Source organism: Ascidia mentula, chromosome 2, assembly GCF_947561715.1.
Source record: "Ascidia mentula chromosome 2, kaAscMent1.1, whole genome shotgun sequence".
In the NCBI taxonomy this organism is placed as follows: domain Eukaryota; kingdom Metazoa; phylum Chordata; class Ascidiacea; order Phlebobranchia; family Ascidiidae; genus Ascidia; species Ascidia mentula.
In genome coordinates, this window is record NC_138567.1 from 8,570,544 (window position 1) to 8,589,586 (window position 19,043).

The window sequence follows — 19,043 nt, forward strand, 5'->3', positions numbered from 1 at the left end:
GTTCATATATCAAGTACATTTCCGTGTAATATGCTAGCTACTGGCAAGCAGCAGCAATGATGATCAACGAGTCGGCAACGTTTAGTCTGAGAAAAATGGTGAGAACTTATTGATGTCGGGCGCTATTTGAAGGCTTGCAAATTGCTGCGTTTTTATCAAGCGTATGGGACTGCGCCTGACCAACGTTGGCAATAGCCCGCCCATGTAATTGCAATTCCTGATTAGTGGAGCAACCATATACGACCACTCTGATGCACCTTCGCTTTTAGGAAGTTGCCTTGTGCTTTGATTTTGAAATTTCCTCAATCCATTTATATTTTGCGGTTTGTTTGCACGTCGTAATGTTTTTACACACAATAAACATCAAAAAGGGGACATTGGCCAGCTTAGAACTAAAAAGCTTCAGAGCCGTTTTTTGCAGGTTTAGAAAACAAACACTTAGTTGATATTTTGCGACTTGTGCTGCGCTAAGTTAACATTTTGCGACTTGTGCTGCGCTAAGTTAACATTTTGTGACTTGTGCTGCCATTCTCATGTGATTTACTTATCACAATGTAGCAAACGAAAAGGCACAAAATGCTTTAAAAATTGTTTGCTCTGCAATATTTCCTTGGCTTTGTGACAAGATATTTCAGGCACCGGATGGTCTCCTCGTCTGGCGCATCTGGTGCAGTATCTACCTTGACTACATGACATTGGAAACTAAGTCTTTTTTTGTTCCAGGTGCAAATTGTTCGCTACCTTTTTTGGCGGAAGTATTTTGCAATGTTTCACATTACTGTTTTGGACTGAGCGGTTAGGAAACATTGCATTACCCGTTATGTTCGGATATCCAAACTTGATCCTAAACACGCCATGATCGATGCGCTACCGAATTAAGCAAAACTAATACTATAGGCTTGCACAACTGTATTTTTACAACAATATTACCAGTTCAAAATATGCACACATGGCAAACAGCAACAGCAACAACGTTTTGGTAGTTACAGGCACTATGTCACTGTGGTGCCATTTCACCACTTAGGTTAAAGCGATTTCAAGTAAATCAATGCACTCAATAACGTTCCGATGCTCTATTTCATTTAAACTAGTAAGAAGTTTGTTTCTATGGCTTTTTACGCATTTTCGTTCCGCTGATGGCGTTGTGCAGCGTTCCAACTCTTGGACACAAAACTCAAGTCCTCTTTTAATATTTCGATCTTGACAGGTGTTTGTAAGGCCTCCAATTGCCTGTTTGCAAATGCTAGCGGTTTCTTTGTAGTTACCGATTTTGCTGAGGCATTTCGCAATACCAACCCGACTTGAAAACCTCATCGTTGATGATAAAGTGCTTACAGGTGCCGCGTCGCATATTTCAATGCTTTCCTGAAAGCAACGTATTGCATCGTCAAATTGGAAGGCATCAAAATGGCAAATCCCTGTATGAGTAAGGCAATCAGCCAATGAAACCGGCAGTTGACAGCTTGTCGATATACGTTTCCTTAAACCAATTTCCAAATTGTAGTAATACAAACTCTGATAGTAATCGCCTTTTTTGTGTAAAGCGGATGCTATGTTTCTGTAGCACTCGGAGAGGACCTTGTCTTGAAGCAAAGAAAAAATCTCCAAGTTACCGTAGCTTGAAATTTCCTTATGCGCTTCATCAAGCTGTCTTTTAAAAGCTACTAGCGCGTCACTGTACTGACCAAGCGCCATATAACATAGCCCCATTTTGTGCATTACTTTTACGGGAAAATGTGTTGTTTCCAATGCAAATTTCATCGTCGAAATTCCTTGTTTGTAAAGCTCAAAAGCTGCTAGTTTTCTCCGACGCATCTCCAAAAGTTTCCCATGGGACAAGTAGCATTCGACAATATCAAATTTGTAAATTTCGTCATCACGCAAGTTTTTAAGCACCTCCACTTCCAGCTTAAACATGTTCGACGCTTTCATAAAGTCATGTGCACCAACTAAACATTTTCGTAACCTCCTTACGTTGTCCAACTTCTCCTCATTGTACAACTGTTTACAACTTTTGTCGATATTTCGATAAGCGTCCTCAAGACAACCAACGTATTCATCGTTCCTTTCAAAATATTTCAAACACTCGTATATATTAAGCCCAGCTTTGATCATAGCATCTGGTATCCATGTTTCGTCGTCGGGTATCTCTTCGTATTTTCTGACTACATTTTTGTAGATCGCGAGTTCTTCAAATTTACAGTTATCAGCTTCATGCCAGCGATCGAGTTGAATTAGACACAAATGAACAAAGTTTAAAGTCGTGGCAATTTCATAATCTTCAGTTTCGTTTTCAGTCAGGCGTTTTTGTATCTCCAACAACTGGAAAAACGTTTCCAATGCCTTTTTAATCTGACCAAGATGGAACAAACTCTTTCCTGATACAAATAAAAGTTGTGCAATCATTTCATCTATTGGATCTTTGTCGGATATACTTTGGCATTCTTGGATGTATTTTAAAGCAGGTGCATACAGATTCAAATGAAACAGGCACTCCCCGACACGCCCCAAACACTCACTCTTTACCATTTCGTCATCGTTATTAGCAGGAAACATTGCCAAACATTTTTCCAACAACACCAAGGCCTCAGCGTAACGACTCAATTCCATCAAGCACTCCGCCGCTATGTAAAGCATTTCTTTTTTGCGGTTTGTTTGTAAAAAAATCTGGCACTGTTCATATGCCTCCTGGTACTTTTTCAATTGGCATAATTCTGTCACCAAAGTCATTTCAAACCAATCACGACCGTCCGACAAAAACGTGAAATTCGACAGACACGCGCTACACTCCTTCACAGCTTCCTCGTGCATTCCAAACGCTTCGTAATACACCAATCTAAAATTTGGTCGTCTGTCACTCAAAGGCTTGGTTGATTTTAATTCAATTTGTTCATCACATTCTGAATCACTTATTTTTAGAACATCTTTCTTAACGAACGTCTTTAGCTCGTCAAAAGCTTGAAGAAATGCAGCCAAACGATCTACAGTAACCTCCTTAGCAAGTCCCGAGCCCTCATCGTAAAATCGATATGTATCCCAAAATAATTCATCATCTTGGCCACCAGTGTGCATGTACATCTTTAACCTTGCTTCACTTGCTACAGAAATAGCAACTTTCAAACTGTGGCCAAATTCCATTCCTATAATCGACTTCTGTTCGAGTTCGACCACAGTGTCAAGAGGACTCAAAGTTTTAAGTTCAAAATAACGACCCAACAAAGAAAGTAACAATGATATGCCACGGAAGAAAAGTCTTTTTAAGTCAAATTTACTATCAACAGTTGGTCTGCGAATTGTCGTGTCAAATTTTTCCAAAGTCTTTTCAAATTCTTGCATAAAATGCCTCGAGCTTGACATTTGACTTCGATAGCCGGTCACGCCGGCCGAAAAATCTTTAAATACCTCAAGGTTTCCTTGCACAAAACAAGTTTTCAGTAAGATATCGGCAAGATTGTAACCATTTTTTACGTCTTCGCTCATTTCCACATACTTCAGCATTTCGCCGACTGGTTTGATTAACTCTGTAAGCCAAGATTTTTGTTTCGTTTTTTGTCGACCGAGTGGGTTTTTCGAGGCGTGCGGAGCAAAACCGTCGGGACAAATCCCACAGCAGGTATGTTCGTCATAAAACCAGTTATCTTCTTTCTTGTATGGATCATTTAAACCTTCAATGTACAAAAACGGTATGATGGTTTCGCCGAAGTTAACCAGGACCAGTTGAAAGATAACAGCCGCCCATCGAAAGTATTCCAAAATTTCTTCATAATCTTCACGCAATTGTACACCTTCCTCAAGCACAATTATGCTTTCAAAATCCGAGTAGGGTGTAATTTCATTGCGGGCAAGAGACCCCATGCCAACCAGGGCATATTTGCAGGGAGGTATACATTTAAGCTGGATTGAATACTCCATGATGTTCCTTTGAATCGATAAGTATTTTTGCGTAACATAGGTTTGGATCTCGCTGACTTGTTTTGAGTACTTAGTTTCGGATTCGCGTTTTTCTAATCCAACATTTTCGTGCGAATCTTGCCTTGGAAGTGCTGCTAATTGGTCAGACACACTGTCTCGCATATCCATTACACTTTTGAAAAACATATCCACACGATCTTTAAAATTCGTTTCGCCAGCTCCTGCCAGCTTTAAAACATGAGAGCAGAGCTCTGCTAGTCGTCGGTCGGTCTCTTCCATGCTATCACCCTCTCTTTCAGTAGCCGAGTTAAACAAGGCCGCGCTCTTAATCAAGCTCAGTTTGTCGGGACTTCGGAAGCGATACACCATAGCCAGCTGGCTTATTACGTAGGCTGATTGCTTTTCGTCTTTTTCACGGCCGTTGGCATAACACATCGACTTTAGCTGCCTTGATAACAGGTACTGACATGCTCGCAGAACGTAATAGTCTGCATCGAGTCGCATATGCTTCTCTTTGCTGAAAATAGCACAATAAAGTTCGTTTTTTGAAACCAGGCCCGCCAATGACATTTCCGTTTATTCAGTGACACACATTATTGGATAGTCTCTGAAATAAGATAGACAGTTTAAATAACTGTGAGCTGGAATGCTTTCACGAAATCCACTTGATAATAAGCGAATGTGGTTCCATTAAAACTGTAACTTCACGCCACACTTTGCCAACTCAGAGTGACATAATTTCATTCTACTCAAACAACTGATCAACTTTATGTTGTTTCAGTTACTGTCTAAATAAGGTTTACAATAGACTTCAGTCATCATATCAATGCACACTAGACCAGTAACAATTAATAACTGTTGTTGTTGTTGTAGTTGACACCTTAACTTGTCGCGATAGGCTTAAGCACACAGCGCAACTTAAAACCGCAAGTTCCCGTCAAGCGCGGTGGACCGTGAATACAGCGTTGGGCCGCAAGCTACTGCAAATGACGAATTAATATTAAACCTGAACATTGTTTTTGACGTAATAATCTACCAGCAACCGATACTGAACAAACATCAGCTAACTTTATTGGTAACTTCTGATATTTTAGTAACATTACTTTATTAAACCAATCCTTACTTCAGTTTTAACTAATCTACGTACGTATACATAGAAGTCATGTTCGTCACACAGTTGGTATTGTGACGTCATTATACAGCACTTCAAATATCAGCTGACTGGCTGTGGGCTGTGTCGATTGTGCACCGATATGGCGAAACTTTCTTCTCGCAAAGCAACGCTTGTCTGATAATGGTATTACATACGCCGCGAAGCACCACTAACCTGATAAAGTCAATTGGTAAATATTGCACAATGGACAACAACAGAAAACTCATACATTGGATAATAATCTGAATGCGAAACGATGTATTAATTTACTCAACAACCCCGGGTCTAAATTGTTGTCGCAGCTAGGGTTTGTTCAACCAAATCAAAACACTCTATTAAGCGATAATGTTTCGCCTTGTTCAGACCGTAAAGCGCAATGCGATGGGATTGAAAGCAAGCAAGTTTGGTCTGATTCGATGTAAAACTTTTCATACTTTTCAGCCACAGTTCAACTGTCGATTTTTCATGCCGTTTTTGCCAGCATTGCATAAGGGTTGAAACCGCTGAGATGCAAGCTTGAAGTGACGTATCGTGGTTACCAAACTTGCTTTGGCATTTCGCATATCCGAACTGACCCAAAAATCGAACGGTTGAAGTTAAGGTGCCCATGGCAGCAGATTCACTTATTTCAATGCTTTCTTGAAAGCAGCGCGTCGCATCATCATAGCGGCAAATTTCAAAATAACAAAATCCGATTTGAACAAGGCAATCAGCAATCGGCAACTTTGTCTCATCACTGTTGCCCAAGCCACGCCTCAAACCCAGTTCCAAGTTGTAACATTGCAAAGCTTCTTCGTAGCCCGTTGACTTTTCCGTGGCCAAAGCGATGTTTCTGTGGCAGTTAGCTAATTCTTTGTCTTTTAGGAGTGAATAAATATTGTAATCGCCATGTGTGTCGTAGTTTGTTTCTATCGATGAGAATTGTTGCCGAAAAGTGTCCAGGGCATCGTGATACTTACTTAAAGACATGTAACACTGCCCCATTTTCTGTAATATCGTAGTGCAAATGTTTGGTTGTTTATCAAGCAACGTTTTTAAAACAGCGAGCTCGTCCTCATAAACGACCAAAGCTTCATTTTTCTTGTTGTTTTCTTCTAGAAACCTTCCATGACAACGGTAACATTCAGCCAAGTTCATAATATTAATTTCATCAGTCCCTTGACTTTGCAGCAACCCAGATTCCATTTTCAATGTTTCTTTTGTTTTTTCAAATTCTCCCAAAACCTCGTAACATTGTCGCAGAAGCTTGACATGCGCAAGTTTGTCGACGCTCGACAAACCCTCGATATTTAACGTTGCCTCTAAGTCTTGGACAGCTTCGTTTCTGCATTCGGTGGAGTCGTCATTCCTCCCAAGGTCTGACAAACAATTCGCAATGTCAAGCCTACAACTAACCACCATGTGAACAGTGAGCTCATTGTCACTTGAAATGTCCTCATATGCTTCCAGTATGTTTTCATGGATGTCAAGTTCGTTCCATTTATGAGCATCAGCTTCCTCCCATCGATCAAGTTGGATTAAACACAAGTATATCAACTTTAGCGTTTCCGCAATCTCACTATCGTGGGTCTCCTTCTCTGTCAAACGTTTTTGACTCTCCAGCAAGCACAGAAATGTCCCCAAAGCGTTTTCCATCTGTCCCATGTTGTACAAACTTTTCCCTTCCATGTCCAAGCAATCCACAACGGTGCGGGGAACCCCCTTGGTGCTGTAAATTGTTTTTGCTTCCTCAAATTTCCCCAAAGCGTGCGAGTAAAGATCCAGGCGGAACAAGCATTCACCCGAACGAAACAAACAGTCCGCTTTTAGCATGTCGTCCCAGTTGTCGTCGGGAGAAATCGTCGCCAAGCAGTTTTGAAACCAAACAAGTGCTTCTGTGTAACGACCCATTTGTAGCAAACATTCCCCCGTCATGCAAAGTAATTCCTTTCTGCTATTTGTCTTCATAAACTCAATGCATTTATCATAACATTCCTCATGTCCTCCCAAACGATACAGGCTGTGGGTCATTATAGCTTGACACCAATCACGTTGGCCAGCCGTACATTGGGAAGATACCAAATACTGCTGACATTCTTCAAGAGTCTGTTGGTACAAACCCAAAATCATGCACGTTACAATTTTGAAGTAATTTTTATCACGCGTAACCTGCTCGGTTCTGGACGATTCGACTGTTTTGCTTTCGGCTTCATCATTGATTCGTAGAACCGTTTTCTCAACCAACATCTGCAGTTCTTCGGAAACTTGGAATAAATGGGCCAAGCCGTCGACACTGGCTGCGTTCAATAAACCTGAGCCAGCCGGGTCGTATCGAAATGCATCCCAAAATACCTGATCGTTTTGGCCGCCTGTCTCAGTGTACATTTTGAGCCTTGTTTCACAGGCAGTACAAACAGCTACCTTTAATCTGTGGGAAAAGTCTGATCCAATTATTGATTCAAGGTCGTCGATTGTGTCGAGCGACCGCACAGCGTTCGACTCGTAATAACGACCCAGAGCAGCAACAAAAAGTGTTACGCTGCGAAACACGGTTCTTTTGAGATCAAACTTATCGCGTAACTGTATGGACGTAATACGCGACGATATTTCAAATGCTTGCAGGTCTTCTTCCAGCTGTTTGTGAAACTGTATTGATTGAGACATTTCCCTGCGACGATTTGTCACGCCAGAAGCGAAGTCATCATACAGTTTACGATTGCCTTCAATAAAGCAGGTTTTAAGGAGGATGTCTGTTAGGTGGTAACCGTTTTTCAAGTCCTCGCTCGTCTCCAAATACTTCAGCATTTCGCCGACTGGTTTGATTAACTCTGTAAGCCAAGATTTTTGTTTCGTTTTTTGTCGACCGAGTGGGTTTTTCGAGGCGTGCGGGGCAAAACCGTCGGGACAAATCCCACAGCAGGTGTGTTCGTCATAAAACCAGTTATCTTCTTTCTTGTATGGATCATTTAAACCTTTAATGCACAAAAACGGTATGATGGTTTCGCCGAAGTTAACCAAGACCAGTTGAAAGATAACAGCCACCCATCGAAAGTACTCCAAAACTTCTTCATAATCTTCACGCAATTGTACACCTTCCTCAAGCACAATTATGCTTTCAAAATCCGAGTAGGGTGTAATTTCATTACGGGCAAGAGACCCCATACCAACCAGGGCATATTTGCATAGTGGTTCACCTTTAATTTGAATACAGTACTTCATTATTTTACCCATGATATCTGAGTATTCTCCGGTAACGTATGTCTGGACTTTCATAACTCTTTCGATTTTTTGTTTTTCTGCCTGACGTTTATTTCCTTCTTCGCTCTTTGCTTCTTTCATCTCTTTGTCAAGTTCTTCTTTTACATTCTCCCTCAGTTTTTCGACCATATTATAGAAATAATCTGTTTTATCCACAATGTTTTCCCTTTTACCTCCAGCCAGCGTCAGAACGTGAGAGCAAAGTTCCTTTAGGTTATCACATATTTTTTCCAAGTTGTCAGGCTGTCTTTGCGCAGCCGCGTTAAGCAACGCCGCACTTTTAATTAAACGTAACTTGTCAGGACTCCTAAACCGGTACACCAACGCTAGTCTTCGAATCACCTCCGCGCAGGACTTTCCGTCCTTTTCCCGGCCGTTCGCATAGCACATTGATCTAAGTTGCTGTGCCAAAATAAACTGACAGGCACGTAGAACGTATTGGCCATGCTGTAAAGTCAAGTGCTTCTCTTTGCCGAGAACAGCAGAATGTAGTTGCAGCAAGGAAACCATGTCAAACAGTTGTGGTACTAGTTATATGCACTGAAACCCTCAGAGGCATCAGTGGCCAGTTTTATGTTGCAGACAAAGAAATTGGTGTTGGTGCAGACAAAGAAACTTTTACTGGTACTTGATACTATTGAGTAAACAAAGAAACCGTTGATAGCTGAAACGTTCAGTTTCTGGACAAGTGGTCTACGTTTTGGGTCATGCACTTGCTAAAAAGTACCTGCAGTGTAGCCATAGCTAGAAATGATTTGACTCCTGGAACAGCTACAAGTAGTAATATCTTTTAAATGCAGGTTTTGCCAAACGAAACGCTCACACATCTTAACAAGCATTTGTTTGCTCGACTAACAGCCAGGCACAATTTTTGGCGTTGAAGTTTTGGGCTAAACGTAACTTGCATGCGTGTTTACTCGCAAAGTATAGGCCTGACTGAAAGCTTGTTCCACATCAATTAAGCACAAATCTGGGCATAAAAACTGCGGTCTGTTGTGCTTCAGTCGCTCAAACTGCCTTAAGAGTAGAATAGTCATTTAACGTATCCCATATAATAGGTGCTGGAAATTGTAACTTCAGACCTTAGTCGCGTCGCGCAAACAGGTCTCTCAACTGCACCCAACCGTGACGTAACGACTAGTTCAATGATCTTTGTCTTGTTTCGGAATTCTTTTTTTTTTGATAGGGGGAATATACCAAAAAAAGAAATAGCAAACGTTATAATGCTACTTTGGCGTTCATACGGTTTTAAAAAATACTCAAAAGTGTTACGCATAACATAATTGAGCCATGACATAGGCGTCGATTTTTTAACGTTTTGTAAAATATTAAGGGTGACTTTTCCAGGTTTTAGAAACACGCAAAAACATTTCGTCAGTCGTATCGCCTTAAACATAGGCAAACGACGCAAATTCCGTTTCGTGTTAGTTTGTTTTTGCACCGAATCATGTCGTTGTAGCAAGTTTTAAACAATAATTACGGACCCCTTACTGAAAGCGGCACATTTTGTTTCACTCGGTCCAATGCAGATGTAGTAACTATAAAATGACTTATAAACCTATGTGCAAAAAAAGCAATAATATTTGCAAGCTGCAGAGCTTGCAATCTTATAAACCTATTACGTAACATTGCCGATTCTTACCATTATGCTACAACAATTGCTGCGCTATGCAACAATCCACGAGGCACTTGTGTTTGTCATGATTGTGACGGTGGTAATACAGGTCGTTTGAAACTAGCTTAACGCATAGTATAATGTATGTGGTTTTTCTGACAATAATTTTTAACTTAAACGAAATCCAGGGGTGACAATGCATATGTTGTCACCCCTGTTTGTTGGTGAGGGGTGACAAGTCACCCCTAAATCGACGCCTTTGAGCCATGATCAAAATACATCCAAAGTAGGGAAAATGAAAGATATACAAAATATCTGACCAAACAAACATCGCGATTGCACCTACCGTGGACAAAGACAAGTTTTATCACCCTAATTGTGCCTGCACCATCAGAGTCATTGCGGGGTTTTGGAGGAACCATTCAATCTCACCGCGCCAAGCAAGTCGTTCCACCCACACGAATGGAATTTTACGCACCAATTGTTGCCAAGTACTTCGGCAAACTTTCGAAAATGCGAAAGCAAAGTTTTGTGGTGGTTAGGCGCCTGCTTAACAGGACCAGAGTTCAGCTTTACAGAGGAGAAACGGGTGACAACAGTGTGGTTCAGTATTACCTACCTTTATTTTTGGTGAGCACAAGATAGGCGGAAAGGACGGAAAGGATGCAGGCAGAGCTAAGCCTTCCTGCAGAGTTCAAACCAAGCTGCCGATACCCTGCTGGACAATCACGTTTTTCCTGAATGTTGTTGTTCGCTCTTAGTCGCTAGTCTAGTCTCGTCTACGCTCTCAGTCGCTCGTATTCTCTCGGCCCTGTCGTTATTCTTGCCACCGCGCTGTAAACGTTCGCACGTTCTTTTAATAGTTAAATTCGCTGCTATTCAGTCACGTGTTAAACGCGCTCGAAACAAGTTAAACTTAAGTCACCTGGTAATTGCAATCGTGTGTTTCCATTAATATAGAAGTCTGTTCACGGAGCTTTTAATTCAGTAGTCTATATCTGCAAGAACACGCAAACAGACTTCAGCTTTAGCACAGCAGCGACTAGGAAACCTATTGGTACGCTGCAGTCTCCATTGCGTAGTAGTTTTATGCACCGTTAAGGTAACCACAATATTTGCTTTAAACACTGGCGCGCAATACTTCTTTGTCGGCACTGCCGTTGTTAGCGCCCAAAAGAGAATAAGAACTGAAGATACTTAATGAAAAGCGAAACATGTTTTCTAAAACCAGAAGCGTTGACAGAAAGTTGTTATAGTTACACTAAAAAAGTTGAAATTGAAGGTTAACTTGTGTCACGCGAAAGAAGTGTTGCTGGTAATAGTTTTATTTCTGCAGAAGGCTAAGAGTCATGTCAGCTTATGACGATTTGCTGGTAGATGTAGTTGGGAATGGACGATATCAGATCTTTATTATTTTTGTGATTTCGCTGCAGACAATTGTTGGAAGTTTTTATCATACAAGTTCAGTTTTTATTCGTGAGTTTTATCCAATCCAATTTAAAGTAAATGTTTAATCAATTTTGCAAACTACAGTTGGTCTTCCACATTCACGATGTAATATCCCGGTCGCACAGAACGTTTCATTGTTATTCAACGAAAGCTTTCTTCTGGAAACCTTTATACCCTGGAACAACGCAACCAAGGTTGGATGGTGTTTTTAGTCTCTATATATATGTATATGTAATAACATTGTATGACCTGAAGTCATTTTTCTACCTTGCAAGGATTACAGCCGGTGCCAGAGATACGACTACAACATAGATATGTGCGTGGAAAATTACACGAGATCGTGCATTGAGAGTGCAACTTCACACACTCAAAACACAACCAATTGCACTGATGGTTATTATTTTGATCGATCTGCTTACAAAGAAACAGCAACGACGGAGGTAATTAAGATAGTGTCTGCTACGATATTTTTTTTAAAGTCAATGCCGCAAATTTTGTATAACGCTCATTGCTATGAAGGCATACGATGTCAACCATGATTTTACATGACAAAGGCTAAGTTTGTACACGCGAAAGAGTTGTATTCAGCTTGACTCATGGCGCCAAAAGACCACACAATTCAAAATAAACGTTAAAGTGAGAATTTTCGATTGGAGCACAAAGGTTGCTCTTCACCCGCTCCAAGCTCTGTTTGTTCACAGTGGAACCTCGTCTGCGACAACCTGTATATGATGACATTCAGTTCATCGGCTTACTACACGGGTCTAATACTTGGAGCAGCAGCCGGTGGTATGGCTGGAGATAGGTAACATTAAGTAGAACTGATGTTAAATATGATTAATCATAGCATGCATATTTTAATCTATAACGCTGCTAAAATTTTAATTATCGCAAAAAGTGGCAAAATTGGCATTGAGGAAAACCTAATGAGTTCACAAACAGAATATGGGCGAACTGGCCCGAATAAATCTTCGTCCAACCAAATCCAAGGTCATGTTTAGATTCGGTCGAATTATGATGTGTAAAATTGGGGCAATCCTGAGCTTTGGATCTTGTCTCGCCGTTTCCTTCTCTGGCAATGTTTACATCTTCATAGCTCTAAGATTCCTTTTGGCGTGCTCATTTATGCTCCTCTCAGTAAACAGCTTCGTATACGGTAAGTAAATGGCATTATTGATCCCCTGGCAATGGAAGTTATGGAATTAACTGCTGCAATAGTAAGTCCATTGATATAAAGGACAGTTTTCAAACAATTTGACATGAAAAACTTCGACGTGAAATATGCTTTGCTGTTGGCCATGAGAGAATTTCGATTTACAATTTCACTTTCAGCGTGTGAGGTTTCGAACAGATCTGCGCGCCAATACCTTGGATCCATTTTAAATTGTACCTTCGGCATCGGCTGCGTCATTTTTGCTGGAATGGCTTACATCTGGCGTGACTGGAGGGAGCTCACTGTTGCGATTTCGGTGATGGTGATAATACTTTCCATACCCTTATTAATTCTGCCGAAATCACCCGGGTAAGATTGCAATATTAATGTTGCACGTCCATACCCTTGGATTTAAGTTATGGTTTTACTGTTCCAAGGTGGCTGATGTCACGTGGTAAAGAAAAGGAAGCTTTGCGCGTTTGTCACGTGATGGTAAAACGAAACAAAGGAAAGTTGTACAACAAGACATTCAAGGATGCAATGAAGGAAGCTGACGATTTGGTATGGTGTAACATTCATATGCCAGTAGTTTTGCTTCAATCTCATTTCCTGAGTCAACAATGGGGTGTTTGTGTTAAAAACCCTTCCAAATAAGTGTGAAAAACTCATTGTAAATGTCAATATTTTGTGTAAGCTGCATACAGATGGCCAACTGTTTCGACCTATAAGGTCTTATTATGGGCTCCACTTTGCTTGTCAATATTTTGGTTTGAAACCTAGATCTATTTGCCGAAAATGTTCCGTTTCATTTTTTTAGAATTCAAAAGTAGGCCTTGGAGTATTGTTGAAAAATCCATTGCAACGATTTATGTTGATCAGCAATGCAATAATTTGGTTTATAACAAGGTAATAACTAACCTAGCTGATAAACATCACCACTAACCAAACAAAGTAATCACTGGGTTACTTATTTACAGCTTGGTGTACTTCGGTCTCACATTAAACGTGGGAGCGCTGGCCGGAAGCGTGTATGTTAATCAGGCACTAGGTGGCGTTCTTGAGTTTTCTGCTTGTATTCTGGTTATTCCAATGATAATTAAAGTGGGTAGAACCAAGACAACCGTTCTGTCGTTGGGAATTTCAAGCGCTTCCTGCCTTCTTTCAACTGCTATTTTTGGGCTTGGTGGAAGAACGACAAGTAAGTTGATCAATACCGGGTTCAAACCTTATAACCTGACAAGGTAACTATTTAACTTAGTTTTATGCAATATAGGTGCAGAAATTGCTGGAGTAGTCGTTGCCATGATCGGTAGATTCAGCTCGAGTGCCGCCTTTGCTGTGATTTATCAACATACTGGAGAATTATTTCCCACACCTGGAAGGTATGAATGCCTAGGCGTAATGTATTTTAGTGGCGAAGATCAGGTTGGGTAAACCATTATTTTTGCTACCAATTTTGATTGGGTTTTTGATTGGTATCCAAGCCTTCGGCAACAAAAATTTGTTGTGTTTACTGCTTTTAGGGCTTCAGCATTGGGCGTTTCGTCGATGGCTGCTCGGGTTGCAACAGTTTTTACGCCTTTTACTTTGCAGCTCCAATATTCTTGGCCTTGGCTGACACCGGTACAGTAAACTACATACATTGTGCACTAAACGTAAGAAGAAATATCCTTAAATGTTTTTTCACTATTTGTAGACAATTTTCGGCATATTGTCTGCATTCGGAGCTTTGCTTGCTTGCGTTTTCCCGGAAACAAGAAACGAGCCTGTCCTCACATCATTTCGTCAAGCTGACGTTTTCTTGGCAAAGCATTTTCGTAATTCAGTTGCCTCCCGTATCTTCTGCCTACCGAAGGAGGAAAAACTTTTCGGGAACCAATCCCTTGCTAAGTTGGTATATTTTGTGCTTCGGAAGGAGCTTAAAATAATCATGCGCGTTTAGGTGCAGTGACTTGGAAGAAGAGAAAGAAAACTTGGAGGAAATCAATGACTCCGGTTCAACTGCGGAAATAAAGGCAACTATTTGCAATGAAACACAACATCATGATATAACAACGATGAAGCTTGACAATTATCCGACAATTTAACAATATTAGCAAATTGAAATCAAAGATTAATAGTCCGCAATTAAAATTTTCAAGTTTTAATGCAAATGTAAGCATAATGTTTTCTAACGGTGTGTAAAATAAATGCAGTTCACATTATTATTTGTCAATCATGTTCTTTGTTTATTTTCGAACTCACCTTTTATGATGTATTTGTGATTATTTGGCTTATTTTAATTGATTTTATACGCTCGAGCGATCTTGCTTGCGTGGCAAACGCAATGATTGGTTGACGTGCTGGAGGAGGAATGAGTGATGAATAAGTCAGTGCAGTTCTCTGGTGGTGGCGAGTGAAAAACACGGTTTGTGGTAGCTCGCGAGAAGTAATTGTTGTCGAACGCTATGTGCAGGGGAATGACCTTTTTAGAACAACCGTTGTTTTATTCGTACTTTTACCGTTTTGCTCTTTTATACCTATTAGCGTTTCTATTTTATTACAAAAGTAGCCACGTCTGTCATGTGATTTCAGGTCTTGGCGATAGGCTGTCAGCGTGGAGTAGCCTGGACGTTAGCCGGATTAGGGACACGCTAATTTCGGTTACATTTGGCGTGCACGCCAGGACTATGCTATAGCGTGTAAAGGGTCACACGGCTTTCAGAGAACTTCGTTTTGTAATGTCCATTAGTTTGTGTTTATCGCCACTGCGTTTTATACCGGGACAAGATGTTGGCCAGTTTGTTTCCATGTTTGAATCATACTGTGAGAGCGTGCAGTCCTGTGAGGAAGTGAAGCGTCATCTTTTTATAACATCAATTGATGATGACCTCCGCTGGCTAGTTTAGGGAAACGAAACTAATGTTTTTTAACTGAAGTACCACGAGTTAATTAGCCCCGCCCTAAAGCAAGGTTCTGACCACTCGCGACTACATGAAACACGCGCGATGTTGTTGGCCGGCGGCAGTTGCCACAGGAAAGCATAAAGGTCTTGTATGCTTTGTGAAAGCTCTTGGTGACAAGGCGTATCCCACGAAGGAGACTATTAAAAATGAGGTGTTATATTCAATACTCTTTGTTAGCATGTTGTACCAACACATGGCCAGCAGGTCCCTTCTACAATGGTTGGAATATTAGTGGGACTTTTGGACGGCCGCTCAGATGGTCTTGTCCACACATGTACCGGAAATGTCCCAGGTTTTAAGCGTGTGTCGTCATGACTTTCAAGGTCCATCAGAATTAAAATAAACGAAAAAGGAGGCAGACATCGGCGTTCGAGAATTCCAAAAAACTGTGACCGCGCTCCAGAAGGACGTCGAGGTAGTACGCCGCGAGGTGCAGCGATTGGGGAAACCAACACCACATCAGATGGCAGACAGGATGGATCGACGCTGTTTCGCCTGCGGTAAACCAGGACATTGGCAAGAATTTTGCCCCATGCAAGGTAAGCGCGACTTTCATATAAGTTTTACGCCTCGCAGGAATTTTAGCAAAAGACCTGGTACTCCTATGTTCCAAAAGGCAAAAGCAAGTGCATGTTTGAAGGACACGGAACCCAAAACTTCGAATCAACAATCGGAACACAAGCAAGAGTCCTATCCCAATTAGTCCGGTTTGTTTCCATCGCTTCGGAGTCGGTATGTGCCTAAGTTGATACTGGTGCAAGTGTATCTTTAATTACCCAAAAGTGTTTAGAGACGTTGAAAAATGATCGCCTTAAAATATTCCCGATGTGCTAAAACGAACGCTTTTCTGGAGTTAACGTACCAGAGATAATTGTGTGACCGACGCCACAGAAGTCCCTCCAATGTCGGAGGTGTGCAACCGTTACCATCTTGAAGCCCGGAAAGAAGACATCCTCGACTTTGAAGTGTATATTGCGCAAAGACCAGGGTTTACAGAAAAGATTGGACTCTGTACAGCAAACTGTGTATCAACTGTGCGGAAAAATGAGGTAAACATACGTATAGCCAATTTTAGCGATGATCCAATCCTAGTACCATCGGCAACCAGGGTTGCTGTCGCGATTGCAGTACATACCTTTGGCAACGTTGCATGCCTATTATCGGAATGGTGTGTTGTTGTTGTTGAAATAGCGGTGTGCAGTTTACAGAGGAAGTTTGCAATATCTCCTATTCACAGTCACCGACCAATGAAGAAAGCTGGGAATGCATTCACCAAGGCGTGAGTATCGGAGATGGTTTGTGGGCAACCTAGAGGGAGGATGTTTTAAAACTTCTTCGTCGCCATATGAAAGCATTTTCGTCATGTAACTTTGACCTAGGCCGGACTGATCTTGTTCGATATTCGATCGACACCGGGGATGCGGCACCAATTCGTCAACATCCTCGAAGAATGTCCATCCATCATAAAACAGAGGTCGAGAAGATCATCAACGAAATGCGAAGCCAAGGATTCGTGAGACCTTCAACCTCGCCATGGTCAAGTTGGAGTGTTCTGGTGAAAAAGAAGTCTGGTGAGTGGCGACTTTGCGTCGACTATCGACAATTAAACGAAGCAACCAAAAAAAAACAGTCACCCTATTCCCCGGGTTGATGATAGCCTGGTTGAAATGTCTGAGTCACGTTTCTTTTCCACTCTTGATCTGAAATCCGGCTACTGGCAGATCCCCATGGACGAACAATCAAGGGAGAAGACAGCTTTTGCCAGTCACATGGGTTTGATTGAATTCACCGTGATGCCTAAATGTACGGTAAGGAGCATGTGATCGTTTACGACAGTAGATCATTGAGCAAAGCTGAAAAGCATTATTCCACGACCCGCAAGGAGTTAATGGCTGTTATATTTGCGACTAAGTTGTATCGCGGTTATTTGCTCGGAACAAAATTTTAATTGCGCACAGATCATTCATCTCTTCGCTGGCTGTGGAGATCCAAGGAACTCTACGGGCAATGTGCTCGATTGGTTGAACACCTTGCTAGTTAAAATTTTAATCTTTAACACCGGCCCGGCAAGAAGCATATAAACGCAGATGTGCTCAGCCGGAGGCAACCGGAAGATGACGGATTTCCTTACGCAGTTCGTGAGGACGAGTTATTGGAAGAGGTACTCGCACGTAAAATCAATTGATTTAAAGGCGGAGTACAGGTATGAGTCCACCCAAGTATCAGAAGCGCAGTATGAAGACTTAAGTTTGCGACCTGTAGTGAAATGGGTGCAACAGGGAGCCTTTTCGAGCGGCTATCGTTTCACGATGGGGTGTTATTCATTACCCTGGTACGGTGCCAGGTTTAAATGATGTACAAAAAGCGTTAGTACTCTTTGTCATGCGCAGCGAAGTGATGTCCGCGTGCGACAGCTAGGTACATGGCGGAGGACACTTGGGAATGGCTAAAACCTTGAGCAAACTGTCACAGCGTTTTTACTGGCTAAAATGGAGAAAGGAGACAGAAGCTTATTGCTGTAAATGCGAACACTGTCAGCGAAATAAGAAACCAACCACTACCACCCGAGCCCCGCTAGTTCCATCACAGGAAATTCGACCGATGCCACGCGTTGAGATTGATGTGCTTGATGAACCAGGACAGGATATCAGTATATCCCAATCGCTTGTGATTTATTCACAAAATATGTCAGAGCGTGGCCTATGCGGCATCAAACCGCACACGAAACAGCGAGCATCCTGCTTCACAGGTGGCTAGCGGTACATAGAGTACCTGAGGTGATTCACTCTGACCAAGGAGGATATTTCGAAAGCAAATTATTTGCAGAACTGGTGAGATTATGGGTTGCAATAAGACCCGAACGACGCCACATCACCCATCAAGCAACAGGGGAGTCGAACGTAACGACCGCACAATCACAACACTCACATGTTTTTGTTTGTTTATTTTCGTACTCACCTTTTATTATATATTTGTGATTATTTCGCTTATTTAACTTGATTTTATACGCCCGGGCGATCATGCTTGTGTGGAAAACGCAATGATTGGTTAACGTGCCGGCGGCGGAATGAATGATGGATAAGCCAGGGCAGTTCTCTGGTGGTGGCGAGGTGAGAACACGGTTTTATTGTGGTAGCTCGCGGAAAGTTATTGTTGTCGAACGCAGTGGAATGACCTTTTTGTTTTAGAACAACAGTTGTTTTATTCGTAATACCGTTTTACATTTTTATACCTAGTGTTTTGTATTTTGTTACTAAAGTAGCCACCTCGGTCGTGTGACTCAAGGTCTTGGCGATAGGCCGTCAGTGCGGAGTAGCCTGGGCGTTAAGCGGGTTAGGGACACGCTAATTTCGGATTTGTCATTGCCATGAAAACACGACAATAGCTTAATAACAATAGAAGTGTGGCGTAATCTATTGCGACAATTGTTGCAACAGTATAATTTGGGTCAAATGGAAAACATGGCGGTAGGCAAGGGTACAAAGGGCTAATGTGAGTACAACGGAACAACTAAATGCAACGCAAATCCACTTTTGCAAACACGTATTACTCCACCGCTGCGTTAGAACGCGTCCAACA

At 41.7% G+C, this 19,043-nt stretch overlaps 3 protein-coding genes across 3 annotated transcripts; 1 reads left to right on the plus strand and 2 right to left on the minus strand.

The window, feature by feature from the left end:
* Positions 1-934: 934 nt before the first annotated feature.
* LOC145890017 (uncharacterized) lies at positions 935-4,482 on the minus strand. Its single transcript, XM_082981061.1, has one exon. The coding sequence runs from the start codon at positions 4,480-4,482 to the stop codon at positions 1,021-1,023; it is 3,462 nt and encodes a 1,153-aa protein (XP_082837187.1). The 3' UTR covers positions 935-1,020.
* An 802-nt stretch (positions 4,483-5,284) lies between these two features.
* LOC145888987 (uncharacterized) lies at positions 5,285-9,347 on the minus strand. Its single transcript, XM_082979856.1, has one exon. The coding sequence runs from the start codon at positions 8,810-8,812 to the stop codon at positions 5,351-5,353; it is 3,462 nt and encodes a 1,153-aa protein (XP_082835982.1). The 5' UTR covers positions 8,813-9,347; the 3' UTR covers positions 5,285-5,350.
* A 1,910-nt stretch (positions 9,348-11,257) lies between these two features.
* LOC145889477 (organic cation transporter protein-like) lies at positions 11,258-14,983 on the plus strand. The gene is made up of 13 exons (XM_082980436.1): positions 11,258-11,393; positions 11,451-11,560; positions 11,642-11,806; positions 12,068-12,171; positions 12,368-12,522; positions 12,699-12,888; positions 12,957-13,080; positions 13,337-13,425; positions 13,497-13,717; positions 13,793-13,901; positions 14,043-14,142; positions 14,216-14,409; positions 14,462-14,983. The coding sequence occupies exons 1-13, from the start codon at positions 11,267-11,269 to the stop codon at positions 14,604-14,606; spliced, it is 1,833 nt and encodes a 610-aa protein (XP_082836562.1). The 5' UTR covers positions 11,258-11,266; the 3' UTR covers positions 14,607-14,983.
* The last annotated feature ends 4,060 nt before the right edge of the window (positions 14,984-19,043 follow it).